Consider the following 24,581-nt stretch of genomic DNA (forward strand, 5'->3'; position numbering starts at 1 on the left):
CAACTTCGGTTTACCTGAGAGCGGCGGACAGGTTACTCGCAGGGGATGGCAGATATTGCTGCATGTCAAGACTTGGAGGCATCGCTGAATTAATCAAGTGGAGCAGTTGAGCAGTCCAGGCCGCTCATACTTGCCTTCCAGACCCGCTGCAACAGGAGCTCATCCCAGAAACTCAATCTAGTATCAGCATTTTCCCTACCACTAGGACACATTATGCTACAGAAATTCTTGCTGCTCATTAGCTTCGCGAAAAGCAGCTCACGAGCTTCATTCCACGGGCGTTCATGCAAGACGATCCGGGCTTAGCACAAGGTGCAAAATATCGTTGGCAGAGGTAAGCTACATCCCCAGAGCCCTGTCGTTCAATATCTGATGGAACTGGGCAGGTTCAGAAAGCATTTGGCACGGTGCATTACCCAAAAAGCAGGACTGCACACCTGTTAGCGGCTAAGAAAATCGTTGAACATAGCATTTTATCCATTTGCTCATTGAGATCTTAGACTTGATCGTCACATGATATATTGGATGAAACATACAATCTCGTATCTAGATCCAGACTGAAGTCTTATGATATTGGGATTTAAGTCAGATACGGGAATGGTCTAGGTTAATGATACTGCTTCCAGATTGGATATTCTACAGGATCACAAGCCGTTGACTAGAGACATAGTTCCATAGCCACCAAGAATGACAGTGGATTGTGATGGTTAAAATCACACTCCAAACAGATTGAAGATTTCGACCTCTTACAAAAATCCGACGGATTTTTTTTTGATCATTAATTCATATTTACATCAATATGCCCAACCAGTTGGGCCCCGAAAATCACTCAAGACAAGCGAGTCTTCGAGTACATTTAGCCACAAGCCCTTCTCGTGGTCTAATATTTGGGTGCATAAGTAGCTCTTTGAGGGATATCGCTCCCTACACTAACCCCGCATGATACTTACGACTGAACTTCTGAGGGCTTCTTGGGTCACTATCCTCTCAATCGTGACCTCGACTAGATAAGTTCACATTGCACCTGAGAGATTTTTCTCCCTAAAACTCCCCCATTCATCGCACAAATAAGCTCTCCCTTGTTCGTGTTCTTAGTTTAATGGATGATGTAAGTCGCTGACTTTACTCCACTTCTCGACTTGGACGTTTTGGTAGGCAGGTGTGACGGTTCAGAAATATCATGGGCACGAATGATGACTTGTTAGAGGGAGAAGACGACTGACAATCCACTGTGAACCTTGGTACAAAGCTGTCATATCAATCCTTACTTACCTATTGGTCTTCTCACCGTTGTTTGAAAGCAATAAAGAGCAAGAGTTCCTTCATATTTTTCGATAACAGCCATAGCTGTGAGTAAGATCTTTTCTTTCATACTGCGGCCGCGCAGCACAACCTCCTCTTTTCTTGCATCTGCCTCGAGAAATGCGGGATATCATGCACGACCCAGCATTTCCACCAAACGAGACCAGAATCGTTGACGGTCGTCGTGTAGGTTAAGCAAATCTCTACAAGAAAAGGGATTCTGACATCCTCCCATCGATCCTCCTCGGCATCAAATGGTCAACATACGAGGAACAGCTGATTCTATGTCGCAATGCTCGCTTAAACTTCATGAACGCAAGCGGAATATTTTCTCTCGTCGACCGTTGATACTTTCGCCAATTCCCATGGCGAATTACGAGCCGTCTCATTAGGCAGAGGCTGAAAAGACAAAGACAGCTTTACATCCACGCCAAGTCGTGAGAAAGATGAAAGCAGCTGAAGACTTACGTCCTTTGGTGCGAAACCAATCTGGATACTGGAAGTATTGCGATAGTTGAAGCGAAATGGAACCAGTCACTGACTGCAGATTGATTGACAATGATCTGGGCACGACTGTTTCAGTAGGGACATGTGCTCAAAGCTTCAGGGCCCGTCCGCCCATACCACAGTAAGTGACCGCGAGCTCAGCGCCAGCGCAAGTTTGACAGAGACAGACTGCACCAATCTCTGCTGCACCGCGTGCCTCAATGGGAACGGCGCCAGCTGCAAGCGTGGCATTGGCGTGTGTGGGAGATACAATGCTGGACGCCGGGATCAGGGCTGCTGCCTCCCTGTGAGTATCTGGCGCCAGCGTACGGCCAGCGCTGATGAGTATAGTTTGTGGAAGAATTCCGTGACCGTGTGGAGGCCCTGATATACCGCCAGCGTATGGAAGACGTGGCCATTTGTACTCAAAATGGAGCGAAAACGATGTTAATTTAACCACACCGCAAATTCCCGTTCTTACATCCTGACGCGTCACACCAACTTTACTTCTTGATCTTTCCACCAACATTCTTGTGTATACATCCGTCAAGCAAGTATGCCTGCTGTTCAACAAACTAGGTTGCACAAAAACCAGCTCCATAAATCCATTTTCGCTGAAGATTGGATGCGTCGCAAGGAGGCAGAGACAAGTCCACTAAGCAACACAGTCCAAGGAATCGACCCTGAAATCCTCGGTGGTCTGGTCCACAAGTTTCGACTCCACTCGATATCGCCTACAGGATCAGGCTCTTCAAGCTTCAAAGATTCTTCTGGGCAGCCGACAGCGAAGAGGCGTGATAACCTACTCTAGGAGCCGATAAAGTAAGTGGCTAGATACCGGCCCGTGTGAACGAGCGGCTTATCGGCATCTAACCCCAGAAACATTCCAATGTAATTTACGTATTTGTGGCCGCTCACATATATGAAGATTCCACGAATGCACCAGATAGTGAGACGCTGGAGCAAGAGACGCACTTTAAACACTATGAAAAGCTTTGAAGAGCCTGCCTGATCATCAGACAAAGAACTAAGCTTAAAGCTTTAAGAATACCAGAGAGTAAGAATAGCTAAAATTCTTACCATCCAACGAATACTTTCGGACGGGATGCTGGTTCTCCTTGCCACTCACGCCCCGAGGACTAATAATTAGCAAGCCTTCTTACTCCTATCCTCGTTACTGCGATAATAACCGAGAATCTTAGGTTGAAATACATCACTATTACTACTTACCTATTCACTGGCGATCCGTGAGTCAGAGGAATTTATGGACTTTTGCGAGTTGCTAGACAACCTTTTTGTACTACTCGCTAAGCACAGGGTGCTCCCCTAGAGCATTTGCGCCTGGAAAGTACGTTCGCTAAGTCTTTGGGGAATACAGCATGTACAGGCTGATGAGCCCCTAAGCTGACGAGAGCCTGCCTTACTATCTTACTATCCAAGAACTGCTATCGGATAGGATGCTATTTCTCATTGCTACTCATATCCTAAAGACTAGCAATTAGTCAGCCTTCTTACTTCTTCGCTTGTCATTACTATGATAACTAATAATCTTAAGTTAAAAATTTTAGGCATTATAATTAGGGGTATAATGCTGTATACCGACAGCGCCAAACGCAGCCTAGCAGGTAAAAAAGGAAGCCAAACAAGCAAACCCTCACCAGGAGCCCGCTACTCTTAAATTGTATTTTGACAATACTAAGTCCGGAGAAGCAAAGTGTTTTCAGGATTTATTCAACGACCATCTCGTAATATGATGGACACACTTACTGATGCTGATAACAGATCTCTCTCACTTCTTCACCGATATGCCATCAACATCAAACTGGGAGAAGAGCTCTTCCCCACTCTCCTCACCTTGCAATCACGACTCTCGTACCTGTCCGTTGGTAATCCGCAAGGCCGAGAAACTTATATAGTTCTGCGACTTGCTGGACAACGTCGTTGCTAAGGACAGGGTGCTTTCCCCACAGAAATTAACCCTAGAAACTTCGCGTGCCAAGTTTCTTGATAGATACAGCATGTACCAACCGATGAGCCCCGAAGACGATGGCTCCAGCGTCGGAGCAGGTAACGTTGCGCGCCATACCGAGATCGTTGACGCTCTCCTGCAGTAGTTTCCAACCACGTCCAGCAATCATCAATAATCACTCGATCAAGCGAGTTGGATACTTTTCGACGGCGGGGAGACTGTTTTCCTGAATGGCCTTTGAATTTTACACATAAAAGAATTACATTCAAGAATCTAAAATTGGATCCACAACTAGAAGGGCTGCTTGCAACGCGCCTGCCATGAAAGCACAAAACACCCGCCTGTCGAGACGTTCCTTTACGAAGCTGCCAACTACCATGACCTGAAGCCACCGAGGTCCTTGTTTACGAGGCTCTGCAAGCAAATGGCAATGTACAGCCTTGAGGGGGATTTCCAGAAGGTGCCTGGAGAAGCGTCCCTCGTCGCCGACACGTCGGAGTCGCTCTTGGGGTAGATCAAAGCGCACTAAGAAAGCATTGGGGAGTTGACGAAGTATATCCATGTCGCAGACTTCGACCGGAAATGAGAGCTAGCCCAATAAGATTTCAGAGCAGACGGGCAGACAAGGACTTGGGATGGGGAGCAGACAAAGGTAAGGGGCAGGCCTGAAGCCTGACCAAACGCTCGCCAACGAGTTCGTGAGTTGGATGAGCGGCCGCATCATGACCGTGGAACGCGAAAATTGCACGACGCTGGTACAGTCTGATCTTACGGAGAAACAAGTGACCATTACCATTACCATTTCCAAGCTAGACTTGATTCCCACTCTTCTCAACATCAAGATTTTTACAATTTCACCAAACATCCATCACAACCAAATGTCTAGCAATGAGAAAAGCAGTGGCGTCGATGCGTTCGCGATATTCGATCGTGATCCACGGAGACCCGCCCCGTCCCGCCCCAACTGAAGACGAGGTAACAAAACGTTACGTTGACCGCCGCCCTCTGCGCAATTCTCTCCAAAAGTGGGGAGATAGGATGCCAATCAGCACTACGGATCTGAATAATTGCTAGGGCCACAGTGATGAGGGACCCCAACCGTTACCTCGAGGCCGCTCACACGCTCTCCTGCATGGGTGCGCATCTGGCAACCAGATTTGTGTCAAGCAGACAGTGAGAACGATCTTGTATCAACTCGCGACGCCGTTGAGTTCGCTGTTCGGAGGAGCAAGCGACGCTATTTGTCTGATGAATTCAGTCCGCGAAGCGGGGACTGGCTTGTTATTTCGGCCCTCGTAGATATGTCTTGAGGCTCCGACAAGCTTTCTCCGACCGACAAAGAGCAGAAATTAGCCTTCAGCTCCTCTACCAGAAGGAAGATATGCCAGCGTCGGAGATTGAGACAGTGGTCGAGTTGCTGCTCAAGAAAGTCTCGCTTGAAATTGCTGTTTAGAAGGTGTTTTCAGTCCCAATGTGGGCTTGGGAACGCCCTATCAAAACGGTGTTGTACGTACATCTTCTCAGCTCCTACAACAGCGAGCCCATGCCAACTTGGGAGTAGCATGTGATTTTAGAATAAGCACTCATAGATCAACTTCCGCGATTATGTGGGCCTACATAGTTTGGACAAGTCATATTTATGATGACCTCTTGCATATTGCCCGGGGCGGTGGTGTTCGTCGTTGTATGTCTGGCCACAAAGGCGCTACATTGTGCGCTCACACGATGTGAACTTTAGTGACGCTTGGGATAAATTTGTCTCTGTCAGTGGCAGACAAGCGAGAGTTCCTCAGATCCTATGAATTAAGCTTGACGGTTGTTTGGCACGCTCTCGGGCTTTTGGTCGTCAATCCACGAATCAGCAACTAGCAGCCAGGAGGATTAGGGGAAGTACGTTAGATAGATGCTGAAGACAGCAAGATCGCAAACAATAAAAATGTAAAACTAGAAGTCTCTCAAAATCAGAGGCACAAAGTACCTGATCAATTCGAGTGCTGCTAGCGTAACTCATTGTTATCGTCAAACACCCAATATTGGCGATGATGATTGGCATTTGCCACGTGGGCCTCATCCAAAGACCTTTTAGGTGTCAGTGATCTTGTTAAGTGTAGGGCACATGGTGGCAAATGTGTAAAGCAGAGGGGTCTTTTGAGGTTCTTTACACAAACATATGGTAAGTGTAGATGACTCATCCATAGTTCGGTTGATGTCTTCTCTGATATGAGTTATACTATGGAAATGGTTTTTAGGATCCAAGCTTTAACAGTTACCGCACCAATGTAGAGTGATTTCCAGGTGATAGCACTAAAGGAAAACGAATGCTTGCCAAGCGGGGCTCTCATCTTGTAGAAGATTGGTGAGTTCCAGTGCAGAAGAGATTTCATCTTACACCTGGGTCCTGATAAGTCGATCTCACACCTGGCATATTTGTGACCTAACACACCTGAGAATCATTTACTTCGGCGGACTAGTCTCAACGCTCAGTCTTGCACCTCGGGACCATTACGAATTAGCGAATGCTAGGAAGCGACAAATTCCGCTTTGAATCATAGTAACGTCCAAAACATGTCCTGCCGATATCGCTTTCCCTCATCACAAAGTGCCATCATGTATCTGAGGAGATCTTCTTTGCTGTTTATCAAGATTACAGGCTTATGTGAGTTTACCAAAGCAGCACAGCGGCCAAGTGTATTGCCGTGGTGAGGACGTATTTGAATACGTGGATCTGAGTCTCGACGCTTTGGTACGGTGCCTTCACCGTACAATACTGACGTATTGTAGCATGACTTCGGGTTGTAATCCTGGGTTTGATTGCTGGTCTCAGAAAGCCTGGGTTCGTAGAACCTCTTGCATGGTCCTAAGTCGTAACCCTCTACAGCAGGCTCAAGAAAATCTGAGACAAACGATCTGGGATAAATTCGGGTTGTCCCTCGTTTCGAGATCAGTCGATAATAAAATTCAAGGCGAATGTTCTCCTCTACGACCGCTTCCACTTTTATGTCCGAAGAAGTGGTGTCTTCTCCCAGTAGAGATTGGACCTTGTCAAGACTGGTTTCCACATTTTGAATATGTTCTACCTCGTAAGTACAACAATCTTCTAGTAAAGCACCCGATCCATCGTAAACCTCGCCGTAGAGACGTTGACCGGCCTGAATAGACCCGGCTCCAATGTGAATAACGGAGGCTGTCTCCAGCCGATCAGACAGTTCCCAGATTGTGTCGATGTAGCAGTAGATTTTCCCATCACTTATTGCTGCAACGTTCTCATACATAGAATTTGATGATGGTTGACGAGAGAAAAGTGACATACAGGAGTACAGAGTTAAAAACTTTCCAAAAGATTCGTTCATATTTGAAAGTCTGTCCCACCTCGAGGAAAGGTTGGTCCATCTAAAATTTTTCATTCGCTTGTATAGTTGAATTATACCAATTCTGGTTGGAGTCAGAGATACAAAGAGGCTCAATTGACCAAGTATATAGCTCAAGACCAAAGCAGTGGCCGCTATTTTAGATTGGCAATAATGGTATCGCGGACCGGTGTCAGGAGTACATAATGAGTGTTCTTCACAATGACAACTTGACTCAAGACGAGCATGTACATCATCAAGTACTTTTACAATCGCATATTCATTTTGTGAGCCTTGGTCATGACATCTTGCAGCTTCCAATAAATCGATTTTTGAGGGTATAAGCTCAGAGATGTGCTCAACGGCACTTATAACAAAGTCGTGAACACTGCAATATCGTGATTTCTCGGAGCTGTGGTATACGTAGAGAGCAGCTCCAGCAGTAAAGAATTTCACAAAATCTTTTTGGGTTTGTTCTTTCCCAGGATACGCTGGCCCTCCAGAACGTATAGCATGGAACGGCATAAAAAGATTCTCTATCGTCACATCGAAGGTGTCTCGAAACATACTGTGCCATTCGACTCTACTACCAAATAGTGGACCGTTTTCCACCGTTTCCTTAAAAGCAACATAGCGGTCGATGAAGGATTCTCCATCGCGGAGAACAAAGCTATGACCTGCGCATGTGACGCTATCTTGGGGAATATCTCTTTTGAACTCAACTTCGATCTGTGCACTAGCGAAAGTTTTGTCAAAATTTCTGTACACCCTTCGTCCATGAATATCTTTCACAGTAACCCGCAGTCCAAGTACGAAGTCTGCAAAAACGGCGACCCAGCTGCAGCTGACACCACCGACTATGGATATGGCAAGAGCCTTGTTGGAAGCGACGTCACCCATCCGTATGATGATCTCGGCCAAATCTTGTGGGTGGCCCCTACTGCTTGAGTTGATTTCATCTAAGCTATACCCAGAAAGCCTTGACATTTGATCACAGCAGATACCGAATTTCGTGTGGCAAAGAACACATGAAGAGACTTTTACCACAGCTTTCCATTGATCGAAGGAGGGACTTAAGTCCCTCGGTGCTCCTAGCCTTTTAGCCATCTCATAGAGGACGGCAGCAGAAGCAGGTATATCGTAGCCTTCGCTCAAAGCGGCGCAGAGTGCCACCAGAGAAGCGCCTTGCGAGGTCTGGACGAGAGTTCTCAAAATATGACTTATTCCCACGCCGAACCAAATCAGTTCTCCAAAGCTTGAAACTGCCTTCAAAGAAGACATTGCCTCGCTCAGCGTCTTCTCGCCATGTATGCCCAATGGAACTCTAGAGCATACCGCTTGACCAACCCCGACAGTCAAAGGTTCAATACCAGCAGCAGATAGGCGCCCGAGAATGGCAATAGAGGCAGAAAATTGCGTCTGCCCAAGGGATACCCAATCAAGCGTTCCTTGCTGTTGAAAGCTAGGTCCAATTGTCGAAAGGGAGCCCGCAGGCACCAGAGCGGATCCGCCGGGCCCCGCAGACATCTTGTGAGCTTCACGGATACGTCAATCCATTTGTCAAGACCTAGATAAACGAAAAGAATCGCCGCAGCCCAAATCAAACGTAATGGAACCTGTTATCTTCGATAATTGAAGCACGTGCCGGGACTGAGGCATCAAGGATAGATCCCCGTGGATGCTATCTAGTAACGGCATTACCAAGACGTCTAAATGCTCAAGACATAGGATAGAAATCTTGAGATACAACATTGCAGAATAGGCAACATAAGCAAGAAAAGTGAAGCAACCAATGAGAGCAGCCGTAGAGCGGAATAAGTAAATTCCGGTGCTAATCTCATCTTGGCTTAGCGCACAGGGAAAATCCGTGGATATCATTCAGAAGCCCAATTTCTTTGCGTCCTTTCATTCAATGCTTCCTGCACTCTCGTCTTCGGACGCTGTCATGTGTCTTCAGGAGAACAGCAAGCTTGCACGGTTTCCTGCAGCAAAGTGGTTATGTTCTGTGCCTGCTACGCGCGGTCATTTCCCATCGTCGCCCGTGCCTCAACCTGTATGCACAATGCTGCAGAATGTGTGGACCTCTTGGTAATGGATGCATATGGCACTGCCTCATGAATACATATTATCAGGCAGGTATTCAAAGGCTGGGATCATGGCCGTGCCAGATACTCATGACTTCGATCTCCTTTTCGTTCCTTATTCCAGGTTGCCTCTGTTGCTGTTGTCGCATTTTTTTATCATTAACATCAGAACCGTAAGCTCATATCTACCATATACTCATGGCACAGGAACAAAAAGAACGAAGGACCGGCTTGAGAAGGCCACTGGACACGGAGACTTGGCAGCAGACGAGGAACTCTCCAAATGGAATTCTAACACCCAGGCAGCCCACAAGACCTCCGGCTCAGAGCCTGGAACAATCCTGTGTCCCGTGGGTAGAAAAGATGAAGTATGGATATCTCCACATTGCGACAGCATGGATTCTCGCGACGTTCCCAATCTTGATAGTTGCGCTAGCTTTCATGGTCGAGGTAAAGAGTAGCGGGCCACCCAAAACACGAAGCGCATGGTACTCGACAGATAATACAAGGAATATCTCGCTGGGGACCGCTCTTTACTCAAGAATACCCGCAACTCAGTTGATGTTTATGGCATCCTTTTCTACAACGCTAGCTACTTTGATGCTTCCGGCCGTGATGTTTCTAATGTCGTACTCTACAGCTTTGACCTATAGTCGGAATTCAGACGTCAACAATGTAGCAAATTTAGCGTCGCCATATCAGCTGGAGTTACTCTTCCGGGTTCTAAACGGCAGTGTCATTGCTTTGTGGTCTTTTGCGCAATACGTGTCAAGTTCAAATCAAAAAAGGATCGCCATAGTCCCCGCTCTTCGAAGATCTATGGTATTGTTGATGACAGTTGTTGTGATCATGTAAGTCTTCCCATGTCTTGAATTTGCGGTCAATACTAACAGCTGAAGAATTTCCATTTCTGCTGTGGACATTTGGCTCAATTTTGTATGACGTCTCACATTTATACATAGATTAATCTCAGTGACACTACATAGACAATGTTGACCGTCCAATACACCTCTAGAGCTTCTGCGATTATTCCAAGTTTTCAACCAGGACGGGGATTGACACCGGCTTGCCAGCAATTATCACTTGATAAAGGATTCCAGGCTTTGAATGAGTCACAGTTCCAGTGTTACATAGAGACAACCAATAATGGGAATAGGACAAGGTACGCGAACGCAACAGAAGCCGCCAAACTCTGGACTGGCACATCCGTGACAAACAACATTCATGATACACTCCGAGGATCAATTATTTTACCGGCTTATCCGCCGCCTGGACTAGACTTTGGAGCCGTCAGCTTCGGATCTTTCACCACTTGCCAAGTCATCACTCACCTATGCAACTTTCACATGGCGTCAGACTATGTCCACGATCAACATGTATTTTCCTCCCCTCACATAATGTTCGATTGCGCGAATGATGGGGTAGGTTTGGGGTTTGCCGGAAACTTTACAGAGATAGTTCGTCAGACAGGACAGACGTACATGCAGCAGTTCTATCGTAGGCCTTCTAGGGAGGCTTTGATCCCAGCAATAGGCGTCGAACAAAACGGTCCCCACCTGTGGTGGACAATGGTCTTCGGTGCAGATGGTGAGTTAGTGACAAACAGGACAGTACTCGCGATGCTAGAGACATCGGTCAGGGATGAGCGGTCCACAGATTCTAAAGCATGGAATACACCAAGGACGAGGAATCTGACAATGCCTGTGACCCAAGGTTTGGTACCATCTAACGACGTCAGTACGGTGTCATGTGCGGTCTCTTGTTCGACAGCGTTGTCGAGTGTAGTATGTCATCCATCATCCATCATCCCGTTCTGGGCTCACGAGACACCCTCTGACTATCATAGGAGTACATCATGGAAGATGGCATGATTAAAAATGACATTTGGCTAGAGCTCAACGCCACTGCCGCAATACCATTTTGGGCGTCCATGGCTCCAGTTCCCGAAGCAGAGAACAACTTGACAAGTAGAAGATACGATTACCCAATATTAAGCCGATTCATAGAATCCCTTTCGGCGGCCATCGCCACAGCGGAAAAGGCGGAAGACATTGCTGCTTCAGTGGCAAAAACTTATGATCACGCTTTACTCTCACGTACGGTTGGCATACTTGAATCAAGATCTCCAACTGAAAGCTTCCAAAGAAAAACCATCCAGGTAACTCGTATACCACGAGCACCTTTCATAGCTCTCATTGTCCTGGACACAATCTACGCGACGATCGCTACAATTCTCATGATATCAGCAGTAATAGCAGTCCGTTATGGCGAGGGGGTCAATGACGCACAAGCACGACTGTGCACTCAAGCAATTGTGGCAGAAAGTTTCGAGAGCCCAGCACTAGGCGATGACGCCAAATCTGCTGACGATCTTTTCGCTGAGCGGCGGGGCTTGCCCACACGACGTATCGCGATCGTTAAGCGCAAGGGTGGAGGTAGAAAGTACAAACAGATTGTGATGCCGGAGAGTGTACGGAAAGCGAGTCCGTAAGGAGACTTCAAAAGTGGCGCATAGGGACTTAGAACAACATCAAAAGACCATAGCGTCAAAGCGTATTAAGTGAGAGGCTACTATATACCGAAACTTCATACTACCGGCTTACAGTGTCGTACAAAGCGATCGAATCCAAGTGGCGAAAAGTAAGTTCAGCACAACCTATTCCTCTACGCCACCCTACGAAAGAGTTTCTCTTCACGAAGACAGATTTGGGAGACGGATGCAAAAAGCACAGAAGACAAAGAGAAGTCGTTTCAAGGGTGGAACAATCTCATGACCAGTTTTTATATTTCTGATGAACGGGAGAACATACAATTCTACAACGCAGTCCCGTAAGAGGGTTCCTCTTTTCAATTACACGCCTTGAGAAACTGTTCTCAGCTAAATGCAAGATTCGGTAAGTCGGTTCAATAAAGGCTACTCTTATGACTTAACTTGTCATAAATTGAATGAAAAGAGATAAGGCAGCTGTCCAATATGCCATTGCTGAAGGAGGTTTCTCTTAGCGAAAATATTTCTCAAGAATATTATAAATTAATTAGTACAAATTATGGGGTCATATCTCGCAATTGAAAGCGTGGAAGAGAAGGCAGCTTTTTACTATGCCACAATTTAAGAAGTTCTCTCTTTACATCCAAATTATTAAAAACCCAATTGAGTATATTCAACGATCAAAAAATACATTCTCACGAGAAGAGGTCATATTGATTGCGAGTGATTCCCAATCATCTCAAGATAGCCCGGAACGACTTGTGTTTCATTTTATATTTGGTAGCAGACGCGCCTTAGACACCCCATGTCTTGCGCAAATACGCCGAGTCGATGAAATTATCGCTTCACGCCTATTCAAGCTGCAAATACTTCAAAATTAGCCTCCCAATCCACACACCGAGTATGTGGCTTAATAACCTCAAACAAGACCTTTACCTCCCACTATTCCTCCCCAGCTCATAAACAACCATTTCTCCACACCGACCCCTCTCTCTCCTCAATCATCCTAAACCATGAAACCCTCCCTCTTCACCCTCCTCTCTCTCCTCCCCCTCGCCCTCAGCATCCCCTCACCAGCCTCCCCACCCTCACCCCTGCCCGCTCCCGTCCCCTCCACCCCCTCCACCCCTTCCGCTAACCCCAACAACATCGACACAGCAACAACCTACCGCACCAACAACCCCACCACATCAACGCACCTCCTCCTCACCGGCTCCACCTCCCCACACCTACCCGTTTGGAACCCAACCTTAGGCTTCCCCGCCTTCATAACCTCCCTCCTCGCCGCCCTCGACAGCCAAATCGCCCTCACCTCCGCCTCGGCGCGTATTGGCGTGAACTGGTATTTCAACGTGGGAGAGCGGGCGTGGCAGTGGCGGATGGTGCTTCCCACCACCCCGCCTGGTACAGGGGAGAGGCCGACGTGGGGGGATGCGAGAGCGGCGGCTGAGGTGGTGGGGGCGGAGATGTGGAGGTTTGTGCGAGAGGGCGCGGGGGAAGGGGAGGGGGAGGGGGAGGGGGCGGAGTATAGGACTCTGGAGGTTGTGATTGGACGGATCGGGGTTGAGGGGAATGAGGGCGCCGGGAGGATGGCGACTGCGTTGGTTTGGTGGGGGCATATGTATAATGGTGTTGGTGGAGAGGGGGCGGGGGAGGGGGAGGGGGAGGAGTTGGTTGAGGGGAAAGAGCTGGGGGCGGGGGCGGGGACGGGGGGAAATGTGAGTGTTGCGGCGGTGGAGTGAGGCCGAGAGGTAGGGGGAGGACATGGTGGAATTTTGAGATCGTTGGGTTTGGAGTGGGGTGGTTCTGGGGGTGCTCTCCGTGTCGCAGTCACCACAGTGCTCAAGCCTTTGGTGTTGAATCGAGCACTGAATGCCAGGGATATGAATCAGGTGTATGTTGGGTTATCATAGAAAACTCAATGACGAGCAGATGATTTCATATCTCATTTACCCTTCCGTGCCTTCAAGCTCTCAATCCAACCCTCCACCTGCTTGCCCGGCACGATGTTTATCTTCACCAGCTCATCCACAATCTCCACGTCTGCTTTCGTGAGGATATTAAGCAGTGCTGTTTTCTTCCCAACTTTACTCAACCCCCCTTTGCAGTCTCCACATACACCTCCACCCCGCCCACTGTATATTCACCTTCCTTATCCCACGGCAGGGGGAGGATATACTGTAGATGCTGCGCCACCGTCTCCGTCTCCGCGAACGCCTTGATAAAGTCCGATTGCGAGTGGATAGGATAGAGCAGGAGGACGGGGAAGTGGAGGGCGCTCGTCGGCGAGAGAGGGTCTGGCGCGAGATGGATCGTTGCGTCTTCTAAATTCGGGGCTTGGGATGTCGTTTCCACGCGTATATTGCGCGCTTTGAGTGCTGTATTCAGCATGAGCGCCTTCTTCTGCGCGTCTTGGACTTCCTGCTCCCTCTTGGCCTTTTGCGCTGCTAGGAACGAAGCCCGTTCTGTGATCTTATCTGAAAGTTGTGTCAGAGGCTTGTTCGAGGCGTCGATGGCTCTGCCGCGCTGACAGGCGTCGGCTGCTTCTTCGATTTTGTCGAGCGCGAGGAGAGCAGAAGCGGAGCGGTAGTACGCCTTAACGTTATTGATATTCAGACGGAGGGCGGAGGCGCAGTCGATGGTCGTGGAGCGGTAATTCTTGAGTTCAAGGTTGCAGAGAGCTCGATTCACGTGGCATGCTTCGTCCAAGTCTTTCTCTTGCATGTGATCTCGTTCGGGGTTTGCGCCGCTTTCTCCCTCATGCGACCCGATTCTCTTGGAGAGCACGGCGATTGCCTTTGTGTAGAATTCTTTGGCGTCGGTCCATCGCTTCTCTTTCACCATCTCGTTGCCTTGCTCTTTGAAGCTGAGGGCGTTTTCTGCTGGGGTGCCCTCGTATTGCAGGGCGCGGATGGCTTCGAGCTCAAGGTTTTCTTCGCCTAACCTGCGTACTCAGATTAACAACGCTCTTGGAGTGATGTGATTGGGGAAAGCATACCATCTTCGCCTGCGTCGTCGAGAGATGTCATGAAGAGAGGTGATCTCTTCATCGTCTTGATGACATCGTCCGCAGTATGCGAACGCATGGAGTCGTCTTCCCGTGGAAGGGCGGGGAGCTGCCCCTCGTGGGCGGTGTTGTTGCTACCCTCATTTGGACGGTGTGCTGCCTCCTTGTCTCCTTGCGCCAAGTTCAGGGTTTCGTCAAAATCATCAGGGAGCTCCTGAACGCGCGACATCTTCAGGCGCCAAAAGTAAATGGCCTTGGAGATGATTCTTCGTTTAAGGAGGCCCGCTGAGCCCTGACGCTAAACCTATTTATAAAGGAAGAAATCAGGGCACTTTCTACCCTGGCTTCCAGCCATTTAGGGTTGGCAGTAGACTCATCGACCCTTGGGAATTCCATGATATTGTATACCTCATCAATATTTCCCAATCTCTATAAGGTACAAGGTCAATGATCTTCCCCATAACCTTTCACCTATATCTTCTTACCTTGCCTCGCCAGCAAGATTCAGTCCGGCAACGCCGTTCTTAATCAGAGTCTTCTTCCGACTCTTCGATTGGCGCTGGACCTTTCAATCCCCCAATCTTCTTTGATCGTATCAAACTTCTGACTCACTTCCATGATTCTCCCCCTATGCGCTTGCCATCCCGGTACTCACCTCCAACACGCACCTTTCCGGAGCCTGTGTCCTTCCATTCGTCATGCTATGACGGGAGAAGGAGCCGTTCATGCTCCTCGTTACACACCAACGGCCCAATAGTTCCATTCTTGAGATCCGCCAAACGTGCGTCGTGAAACTCGATGCCATCGCAGATTTCACAGGTCCAAACGCTTTTCGTAAATGCGTAAGACTTTTCACATCCATCGCAGACGTTTGACAGTTCTGGTCTGCCCTCGTAGCGCTCACAAGGTCCCGACAAAGACCGGCGCTCAGAGCGTTGAGATCATCCCCAGGCGGTTTAGCTGTTGCGACAAGAGTGTAGGGTAATCTATATGTCATCTACTCTTTACAGCATATTATTCGGTACACCACCAACGCCTTGCTTAGACAGATGCAACACATTACGCAAGCTTATCAAAGACCACCAGTCTTTGCCCCTTGTCAATCTTCTCCAATTCATTGAAATCTCCCGGAAGAGTCCCCTCATCCTCTTGCCGACGGAGTCAACTCTAGGAGGGTATGGGTGCTGGCCTCATGTTGACGGATCTCTAAGTTCACGTTCCTTTCTTTTGAATGGAGAGATCATGAGAATTATCTGGTAGCTCCTCGACGCGTAACAATTTGAAGTTCTGTTGTGCAAGTATGGAATCCAACGTCTAGAAGCCTTGGCTGTTGAAGTAGGTAACTGGAAAGTGCATTAGCCTAGGGCTTCGGCAAGCAACCTTGTTAAGGCTTCTATGTCCTTCGTCGAAGTCTTTCGGGAGAGGACATTGCATGACGTCGCCTTTGAATCACTTCTAAAACGCAGAAGCCAAGAAGTTGATCATGCAGAATGATGTTAGCGACATAGAGCAATGAAGCAGATCTAGGTAAAGAGTCCCGCATGACGCACCTGTTAGCGTCTCCGTCAGGGAGCCGCGCAGGGCCAAAGCGTGCCGGCCGAAATCGGGCCTCGATGCGCCCCTCCCCCACACCACGCAGCGAGTGTGAATTATTAGTATTACCTGACCGGAGACATCCACGCTCTGCCTCGTCCCTTCAAGTCGCGGCCACAGGCCCACAACAACCTCAACGGCCTTTCCCACCGTGATAGAGTGCAAACAACATTAATAAGGCGGAATCGGCGATGTTACTCGGAGGAGATCGAAGAGAAGCCCGAAAGCGCCCAATATGCGACCACTTCTTGCAACAAGAGTTGGGTAGGCGCACCACCTAAAACGGTTGCTGGGCCATGAAAATGCACTAGGGAGGAAGAAAGCTTAAGAAGCGCTGCATAATAGAACTACATGTCCAACGGTGAGACACGAAACTCCTAAGGAAGGATGAGGACAGCTGTCCTGGCCCTCGAAATTGGCAGTATGACCCGTCCTAGGCGAAGAAAGAGGTCGATATCGCGATCAGTAGAATGACCGTAAAAGGAAAAGACATCATGCACCCCGCAAGCCCCACATACTGCTGCGGGCTCTAGCTTAGACGCTGTAAATTAAGGCTTCATGTACTGTTCGGATATCGTAAAGACCCCTCCAAGAGTGTATGATTCGTTGCTGCTGGCCTTATCGGAGCAGGTGCTGGCAGACCGCGGCCTGCCGGAGTTTACTTTTTATTTTGAATTGGACCAATTAAAGCGTGCCTATAGTAACAATTTGTCCCCTCGCTTCAGTCGATCCGCTCTTAGAATTCTTTTCGCCTTCACCCACTACACATCACCTCAAACATTGGCAACTTCTGAAGTGATCAGTGTCAGCAACTGCGAACAAGGGCGCCAGTATCGTCCTGCTCAATACATACGTACAATCTCAATCAATTCAGGCAATCCTATCAAACAATCAAGCGCAACCGAGTCCACGATCCGCCCCTAGAATGGGCAGTATCCTGGAGCAAACCTACGGACCCCAGATTGAGGAAGAAGAAACACCCTACACCGCATACGAATACAACGAAACTCCAGAGAACCGGTCATGGGCCGGGGCTCTGCCTGTCAAGCAGGGGCTCTACGACCCTGAGTACGAGAAAGATGCCTGCGGTGTGGGCTTCGCAGCGTGAGTCTCGACACATACCCTCCTACACGTCGACTAACCTCTGGCAGCCACATCAAGGGCAAGGCGAGCCACAAGATCATCAGCGATGGTGCGCCACCCTACGTCCCCTGAAGAGAACTTCAATTGATTCCATGCCTAGCAAAAAACCTACTATGTAACATGACCCACCGAGGAGCCGTGGGCTCCGATGCTCGCGACGGTGACGGAGCAGGTGTCATGACCTCCATCCCTCATAGATTCTTCATCAAGAACTTTGCCCGCGAGACTGGCTTCGACCTCCCCCTCAAGGCCAATATGCAGCTGGAAACCTGTTTTTCAAGCCAGACACCGAGATTTTGAAAGAGTCTACAGACAAATTCGAAGACATTGCGGAGAATCTTGGCTTAAGAGTATTGGGATGGCGGGAGGTGCCAAGAGACACAAGCTTGCTCGGACCAGCGGCGCTCAGCAGAGAGCCATTGATACTGCAGCCGTTTGTGGTCCTCAGAAGCGCCTACGGTGACGGAAAGAGCCCAGAGCTCACCGACCCTGACCAATTTCCAGACATACATTTCGAGAGACAGCTTTTCGTGTTGAGAAAGAGAGCGACGCACACGATTGGGTTGCACAATTGGTTCTATCTGTGCTCTCTGAGCAACAAGAACATCGTGTACAAGGGACAGCTTTCCCCGGTGCAGGTTTACCAATACTACCATGACTTGGTCTCGGTAGACTACGAGGGACATTTTGCCCTGGTGCATTCACGTTTCTCGACAAATACATTCCCTAGCTGGGATCGAGCGCAGCCGTTGAGGTGGGCGGCACACAATGGTTAGTCTTCTCATACATTACCCCAATCCCCAGTTAACAGGGTCAGGCGAGATCAATACTTTGCGAGGCAACAAGAACTGGATGCGAGCAAGAGAAGGCGTCATGAAGTCTGCTTTCTTCGGCGAAGATCTAGACTCCCTCTATCCAATTGTCGAAGACGGCGGATCCGACTCAGCAGCATTTGACAACGTTCTCGAACTCCTCACCATCAATGGTGTCCTCTCCCTCCCTGAAGCAGTCATGCTCATGATCCCGGAAGCTTGGCAAGATAACGCAGCGATGGACCCAGAGAAGACGGCATTCTACGAATGGGCGGCATGTTTGATGGAACCATGGGACGGCCCTGCCTTGTTCACATTCGCCGATGGAAGATACTGCGGTGCGAATCTTGATCGAAACGGCCTACGTCCATGCAGATACTACGTGACAGACGACGACCGTATCGTATGTGCGTCAGAAGTTGGTACAATCGCAATACAGCCAGATAGGGTTGTGCAGAAAGGAAGACTACAGCCAGGAAAGATGTTGTTGGTTGATACAGTGGCAGGAAGAATCATTGACGATGCAGAACTAAAGCACAATGTCGCTAGCAGGCAAGACTTTAGATCATGGCTGCAGAAGGAGCTCATTGAACTTCCAAGTGTTCGTAGCTCACTCGAAGAGCAAGGACATGACCTAACTCTGAAATTGAATGATACCCGAGTTCAAGAAGATACCATGCTGAAAGCATTTGGGTATTCCTTCGAACAAGTTAGCCTGCTCTTGGGTCCTATGGCTGCCGATTCCAAGGAAGCTTTAGGCTCAATGGGTAATGATGCACCACTTGCCTGTCTTGCGCAGCAACCTCGTCTCTTGTATGAGTATTTCCGCCAACTCTTTGCCCAAGTCACCAACCCTCCCATCGATCCTATTCGAGAAGCTATCGTCATGTCATTGGAATGTTATGTTGGCCCTCAGGGCAACTTACTTGAGATGAATCCTTCACAATGCCATCGACTGATGCTTCCATCACCTGTCCTATCGATCGAAAACTTTAACGCTTTGATGAAGATATCGACCTTGCACAGGGAGTGGACAGTGAAGATTATCGACATTACATTCCCAAAGAGTCAAGGAATTCAGGGCTATTTGGATGCAATGGATCGAATCAGCGAGGAGGTTACGGAAGGCATCGAGAATGGTGACAAGATACTCGTCTTGTCCGACCGAAAGACGAACGTAGACCGTGTTCCAGTCTCCGCCTTGCTCGCGACGGGCATGGTACACCATCACATGGTTCGCAACAAGTGGCGATCACAAGCTGCTATCCTGGTCGAAACCGCAGAAGCCCGAGAAGTTCACCACATGTGTGTGCTCGTTGGCTACGGTGCCGATGGTATCTGCCCGTACTTGGCCTTGGAATGTATCCTCAAGCTGAATCGCGAGGGTCTCATTAGAAAGGACATCACGGATGACCAGCTCATCGAGAATTATAAACACTCATGCGATGGGGGTATTCTGAAAGTCATGAGCAAGATGGGGATCTCTACACTTCAGAGCTATAAAGGCGCTCAAATCTATGAAGCACTCGGTATCGACAGCAGCGTTGTCGACCGTTGCTTTACTGGTACAGCAACCCGTGTCAGTGGCATGACATTCGAGCTCATCGCTCAAGATGCTTTTGCTTTCCACGAGAAAGGATTCCCAAGCCGCGAGATCTCCAATATTCCAGGTCTAGCAGAATCTGGAGAATACCATTGGAGAGACGGCGGCGAGCCTCATGTGAACGATCCAGTCGCCATCGCCAACATTCAAGACGCCGTTCGCAGTAAGAATGACAAGTCGTACGAAGCTTACTCTGTATCCGAGTATGAGCAGATCAAAAATTGTACTCTACGAGGCATGCTCGACTTTGATTTCGAGCAGAAACCGCCGGTGCCGATCGACCAAGTCGAGCCTTGGACGGAGATCGTCCGGCGATTCGCTACTGGTGCCATGTCCTACGGATCAATCTCTATGGAATCTCACTCCACACTTGCAGTGGCCATGAACAGGCTTGGCGGCAAATCGAACACAGGTGAAGGAGGCGAAGACCCAGAGCGCAGTCAGGTTCTTGAGAATGGCGATACCATGAGATCAGCCATCAAGCAAGTAGCGTCTGGTCGCTTCGGTGTCACTTCCAACTACCTCGCCGACTCAGACGAGCTGCAGATCAAGATGGCACAAGGAGCTAAGCCTGGAGAAGGTGGTGAATTGCCGGGTCATAAAGTCTCTGGCCCCATCGCCAGGACGAGACATTCTACGGCTGGTGTTGGCTTGATCTCGCCGCCACCCCATCACGACATCTACTCTATTGAGGATCTGAAACAATTGATCTACGATTTGAAGTGCTCGAATCCTCGCGCAAGAATCTCCGTCAAGCTTGTCTCCGAAACTGGTGTCGGCATAGTATCGTCTGGTGTGGCAAAGGCGAAGGCTGATCATCTTCTCATCTCAGGTCACGATGGCGGGACAGGTGCTTCACGATGGACTGGTATCAAGTATGCTGGGCTGCCATGGGAGCTTGGACTTGCTGAGACACATCAAACTCTAGTACTGAATGATCTCAGAGGTCGCATCATCGTCCAGACTGATGGGCAGCTAAGGACAGGTCGTGATGTGGCTATCGCTTGCTTACTTGGTGCAGAAGAGTTTGGTTTTGCCACGGCGCCACTCATCGCCATGGGTTGTATCATGATGCGAAAATGCCATTTGAATACCTGCCCTGTCGGCATCGCTTCTCAAGACAAAGCCCTTCGAGCGAAGTTCAAGGGTACACCTGAGCATGTCATCAATTTCTTCTATTACATATCGAACGAACTCCGTGCTATCATGGCCAAGCTTGGTTTCAGATCTGTCAACGAGATGGTCGGTCATGTCGAGTGCTTGAAGATGCGAGAAGATCTCCGAACACCCAAGACGGAGAACCTAGACCTTGGCCTTATCCTGACACCTGCTCATCAATTGCGGCCTGGTGTAGCTACATACAATGTTCGCAAGCAAGATCACAAGCTCCACGTCAGACTTGACAACAAGCTTATTGCAGAATCAGAACTGGCATTAGAGAAGGGATTGCCGTGCCGGATCGAGTGCGATATCGTCAACACTGACCGTGCGCTGGGAGCAACCCTGTCCTACCAGATCAGTAGAAGATATGGAGAGGCTGGCTTGCCCCAAGATACAATCCATGCAAACATCAAGGGATCTGCAGGTCAATCTTTTGGAGCCTTCCTCGCAAGCGGTGTTACGCTAGAGCTAGAAGGTGACTCAAACGACTATGTCGGCAAAGGATTGTCAGGTGGACGACTCATCATCTACCCTCCTCGATCGGCTGTCTTCAAGGCCGAAGAGAACATCATCATCGGAAACGTTTGCCTGTACGGAGCGACTGGCGGATACTGCTACTTCCGTGGTGTTGCTGCCGAGCGATTCGCCGTCAGAAACTCTGGCGCAACCGCTGTTGTCGAAGGCATCGGTGACCATGGTTGTGAGTACATGACGGGTGGCAGAGTTCTCGTCCTGGGTAGTACCGGGCGCAATTTCGCAGCTGGTATGTCTGGTGGAATTGCATATGTCCTAGATATGAACCAAGACTTTGAGTCCAAGGTGAATACTGAGATGGTGGAGATATCTGGTATCGAGGATCCATCCGAGATCGCATTCGTACGTGGATTGATCGAAGATCATCATCACTACACTGGCTCTGAGCTTGCTGCTCGTGTACTCCTTGACTTCAACCGTGCACTCCCACGACTCGTCAAAATTCTTCCAACAGACTACAAGCGCGTTATGCTGGAAGAGCAAGCAAAAGCAGAAGCCGCGAAGAAGGCTGAATATCCCCTACCAATCCTGCCTGGCAATGCCGTGCGTACCAATCACGAAGCATCCAGAAACGAGGTGCACGCAAGAGAAGAGCAGCAGAAGAAGAAAGAGATGCTCGACATTGAAGAGTCTGTGACCGACGGTAAAGCGGAGAAGAAACGCTCCGCTCTTGTCCTTGACAAAACCAAAGGCTTCATGAAATACCAACGACGCAGCGAGAAGTACCGCAAACCCGAGACGCGTACACGCGACTGGAAAGAACTCTCTTCTCGTCTGGACGAAGACGGCCTCAAATACCAAGCCGCCCGCTGCATGGACTGCGGAGTCCCCTTCTGCCAATCCGACACCGGCTGCCCGATCTCCAACATCATTCCGAAATGGAACGAGCTCGTCTTCCAAAATCAATGGCAAGACGCCCTCAACCGGCTCCTCATGACAAACAACTTCCCCGAATTCACCGGCCGAGTCTGCCCCGCACCCTGCGAAGGCGCCTGCGTGCTCGGCATAAACGAAGACCCCGTCGGCATCAAAAGCATCGAATGCGCCATCATCGACCGCGGCTTCGACATGGGCTGGATGGTGCCGCAACCCCCGTCCACCGCACGGGCAAAACAGTCGCAATCATCGGTTCTGGCCCCGCTGGCCTTGCGGCCGCTGACCAGCTCAATAAAGCAGGGCATACCGTGACCGTCTACGAGCGCTCCGACCGCATCGGCGGGCTGCTCATGTACGGCATCCCGAACATGAAACTCGACAAGACGATCGTGCAGCGGCGCGTGGATCTCATGGCGGACGAGGGCGTCACCTTCCGTCCCTCGCATCCCGTCGGGCCCAGCCACGACACAACGCTCGACAGCCTCCGTGCGAGCTCCGACGCTGTCGTCCTCGCCACAGGCGCAACGGTCGCGCGCGATCTTAAGATCCCAGGCCGCGAGCTCGAAGGCATCCATTTCGCGATGGAATTCCTGCACGCGAACACGAAATCGCTGCTCGATTCCGAGCTGGGGGATGGCGCGTACATTTCCGCGAAGGATAAAGACGTGATCGTCATTGGCGGTGGGGATACAGGTAATGATTGCATTGGCACCTCTGTCCGACACGGCGCTCGTTCCGTCACTAATTTCGAACTCCTCCCCCAACCGCCTCCTAGTCGGGGCAATGATAACCCTTGGCCGCAATGGCCGCGTATCTACCGCGTCGATTACGGCCATGTGGAAGTGAAGACGCATATGGGAAGCGACCCGCGCGAATACTGCGTCATGTCCAAAGATTTCGTCACTGAAGATGGTGGGGATGGTGATGCGAAAGGCAAAGTAGCAGGCGTGAACACCCACCGCGTCTCCTGGACTAAATCCGTGACGGGCGGGTGGGACATGAAGACCGTAGAGGGAAGCGAGCAGTTCTTCCCCGCGCAACTGGTGCTGTTGTCGATGGGCTTCCTTGGGCCCGAGGAGCGCGTGCTAGGGGAGCAGGTTGAGCGGGATGCGAGGAAGAATGTGAAGACTGGCGGGGCGGCGGGACAGTACGCTACTAATCTTCCTGGAGTCTTTGCGGCGGGGGATTGTAGACGGGGGCAGAGTTTGATCGTTTGGTATGTCCCTCCCTCCCCGTCCCTCTCCTTTCCATCCTCCAAACTTACCCCATTCTTCCATCCCCGAATCTCAAACCCCACATTCATACGAACGAGTGCTAACCGTCTCCATAACAGGGGCATCAACGAAGGTCGCCAAGCCGCCCGCGACGTAGACTCCTACCTGATGCAATCAGCCACCATGCTGCCGAAGACGGGCGGCATCGTGCAGAGAGCGCCCTATGAGATCATGGGGAAGCCGGATCGGATGAAGGGGATGGCTGTTCCTGCGGCGTAGGAATCGTGCGCAACCGTGGGTGTGTAGATGGGAAGTGCAGGTAGGTAGTGGGGATGAGAGAGGGAGAAGGGGGGAGGAGGGAGGGGTGGGGATTGTACAAAGCGCATCATCAACGTGAAAGCAGCTTATTAAATCACGAAGGAAACAGACGAAAATTCAGCATCCATCCATTAGGCCCCGTGGGAGGAAAAGAAAACTTTGGTCATTGCTATTGCTCATGCTTATTCACAGTTGCGCAGGCGATTCCTTTGGTGGCTTTGAGCGAGATATACCAGTCGTTTTACCCAGTTTAGTATTAGTTTATTCTTAGTGTATAGCCTTGCTTGTATGTATGTATGTTCGTGCATGGAATTGGAATTGGAATTGAAATTACGAGCAGAGAGCGACCGGTGATGCTTCATTCATTCCTTTTGTCGTTGTACCTGTCTATGAACATAAAGTGTTGAATCGAAACCCCCCCCTCGAGCGTTCCTACGAAGGCAAGACAAGTAAAGGTAAGGCAGCGATACGTGATGGTGGTGGTGACATAAAAAGCATAGCATTACATTATCAATCCACCAAACTATTTCTCAGCTAAGGTAGCGAATGACTTCCACGGCCGGAATTTTTAACAATAACACCACCGCGCGCTTCAAATATGACAAGAACAACGAAATATTCATATACTGACCCCCGCCCGGCCC

At 49.6% G+C, this 24,581-nt stretch overlaps 4 protein-coding genes across 4 annotated transcripts; 2 read left to right on the forward strand and 2 right to left on the reverse strand.

The window, feature by feature from the left end:
• Nucleotides 1-6,303: 6,303 nt before the first annotated feature.
• On the reverse strand, nucleotides 6,304-8,631 carry KY384_000118 (uncharacterized protein; the record flags this gene model as incomplete). The annotated part of the gene is made up of 1 exon (XM_044808655.1): nucleotides 6,304-8,631. The coding sequence occupies one exon, from the start codon at nucleotides 8,629-8,631 to the stop codon at nucleotides 6,304-6,306; it is 2,328 nt and encodes a 775-aa protein (XP_044665408.1).
• A 2,038-nt stretch (nucleotides 8,632-10,669) lies between these two features.
• KY384_000119 (uncharacterized protein) lies at nucleotides 10,670-11,962 on the forward strand (the record flags this gene model as incomplete). The annotated part of the gene is made up of 3 exons (XM_044808656.1): nucleotides 10,670-10,906; nucleotides 11,035-11,675; nucleotides 11,794-11,962. The coding sequence occupies 3 exons, from the start codon at nucleotides 10,670-10,672 to the stop codon at nucleotides 11,960-11,962; spliced, it is 1,047 nt and encodes a 348-aa protein (XP_044665409.1).
• Nucleotides 11,963-13,767: 1,805 nt separating this feature from the next.
• KY384_000120 (uncharacterized protein) lies at nucleotides 13,768-14,912 on the reverse strand (the record flags this gene model as incomplete). Its single annotated transcript, XM_044808657.1, has 2 exons — nucleotides 13,768-14,615; nucleotides 14,675-14,912. The coding sequence occupies 2 exons, from the start codon at nucleotides 14,910-14,912 to the stop codon at nucleotides 13,768-13,770; spliced, it is 1,086 nt and encodes a 361-aa protein (XP_044665410.1).
• A 2,289-nt stretch (nucleotides 14,913-17,201) lies between these two features.
• GLT1 (glutamate synthase [NADH]) lies at nucleotides 17,202-23,898 on the forward strand (the record flags this gene model as incomplete). Its single annotated transcript, XM_044808658.1, has 6 exons — nucleotides 17,202-17,380; nucleotides 17,428-17,468; nucleotides 17,520-17,690; nucleotides 17,744-18,190; nucleotides 18,237-22,495; nucleotides 22,564-23,898. The coding sequence occupies 6 exons, from the start codon at nucleotides 17,202-17,204 to the stop codon at nucleotides 23,896-23,898; spliced, it is 6,432 nt and encodes a 2,143-aa protein (XP_044665411.1).
• Between the last annotated feature and the right edge of the window lie 683 nt (nucleotides 23,899-24,581).

The sequence above is a fragment of the Bacidia gigantensis genome (assembly GCF_019456465.1).
Source record: "Bacidia gigantensis strain McMullin 20006 chromosome Unknown contig_49, whole genome shotgun sequence".
Taxonomy (NCBI): Eukaryota; Fungi; Ascomycota; class Lecanoromycetes; order Lecanorales; family Ramalinaceae; genus Bacidia; species Bacidia gigantensis.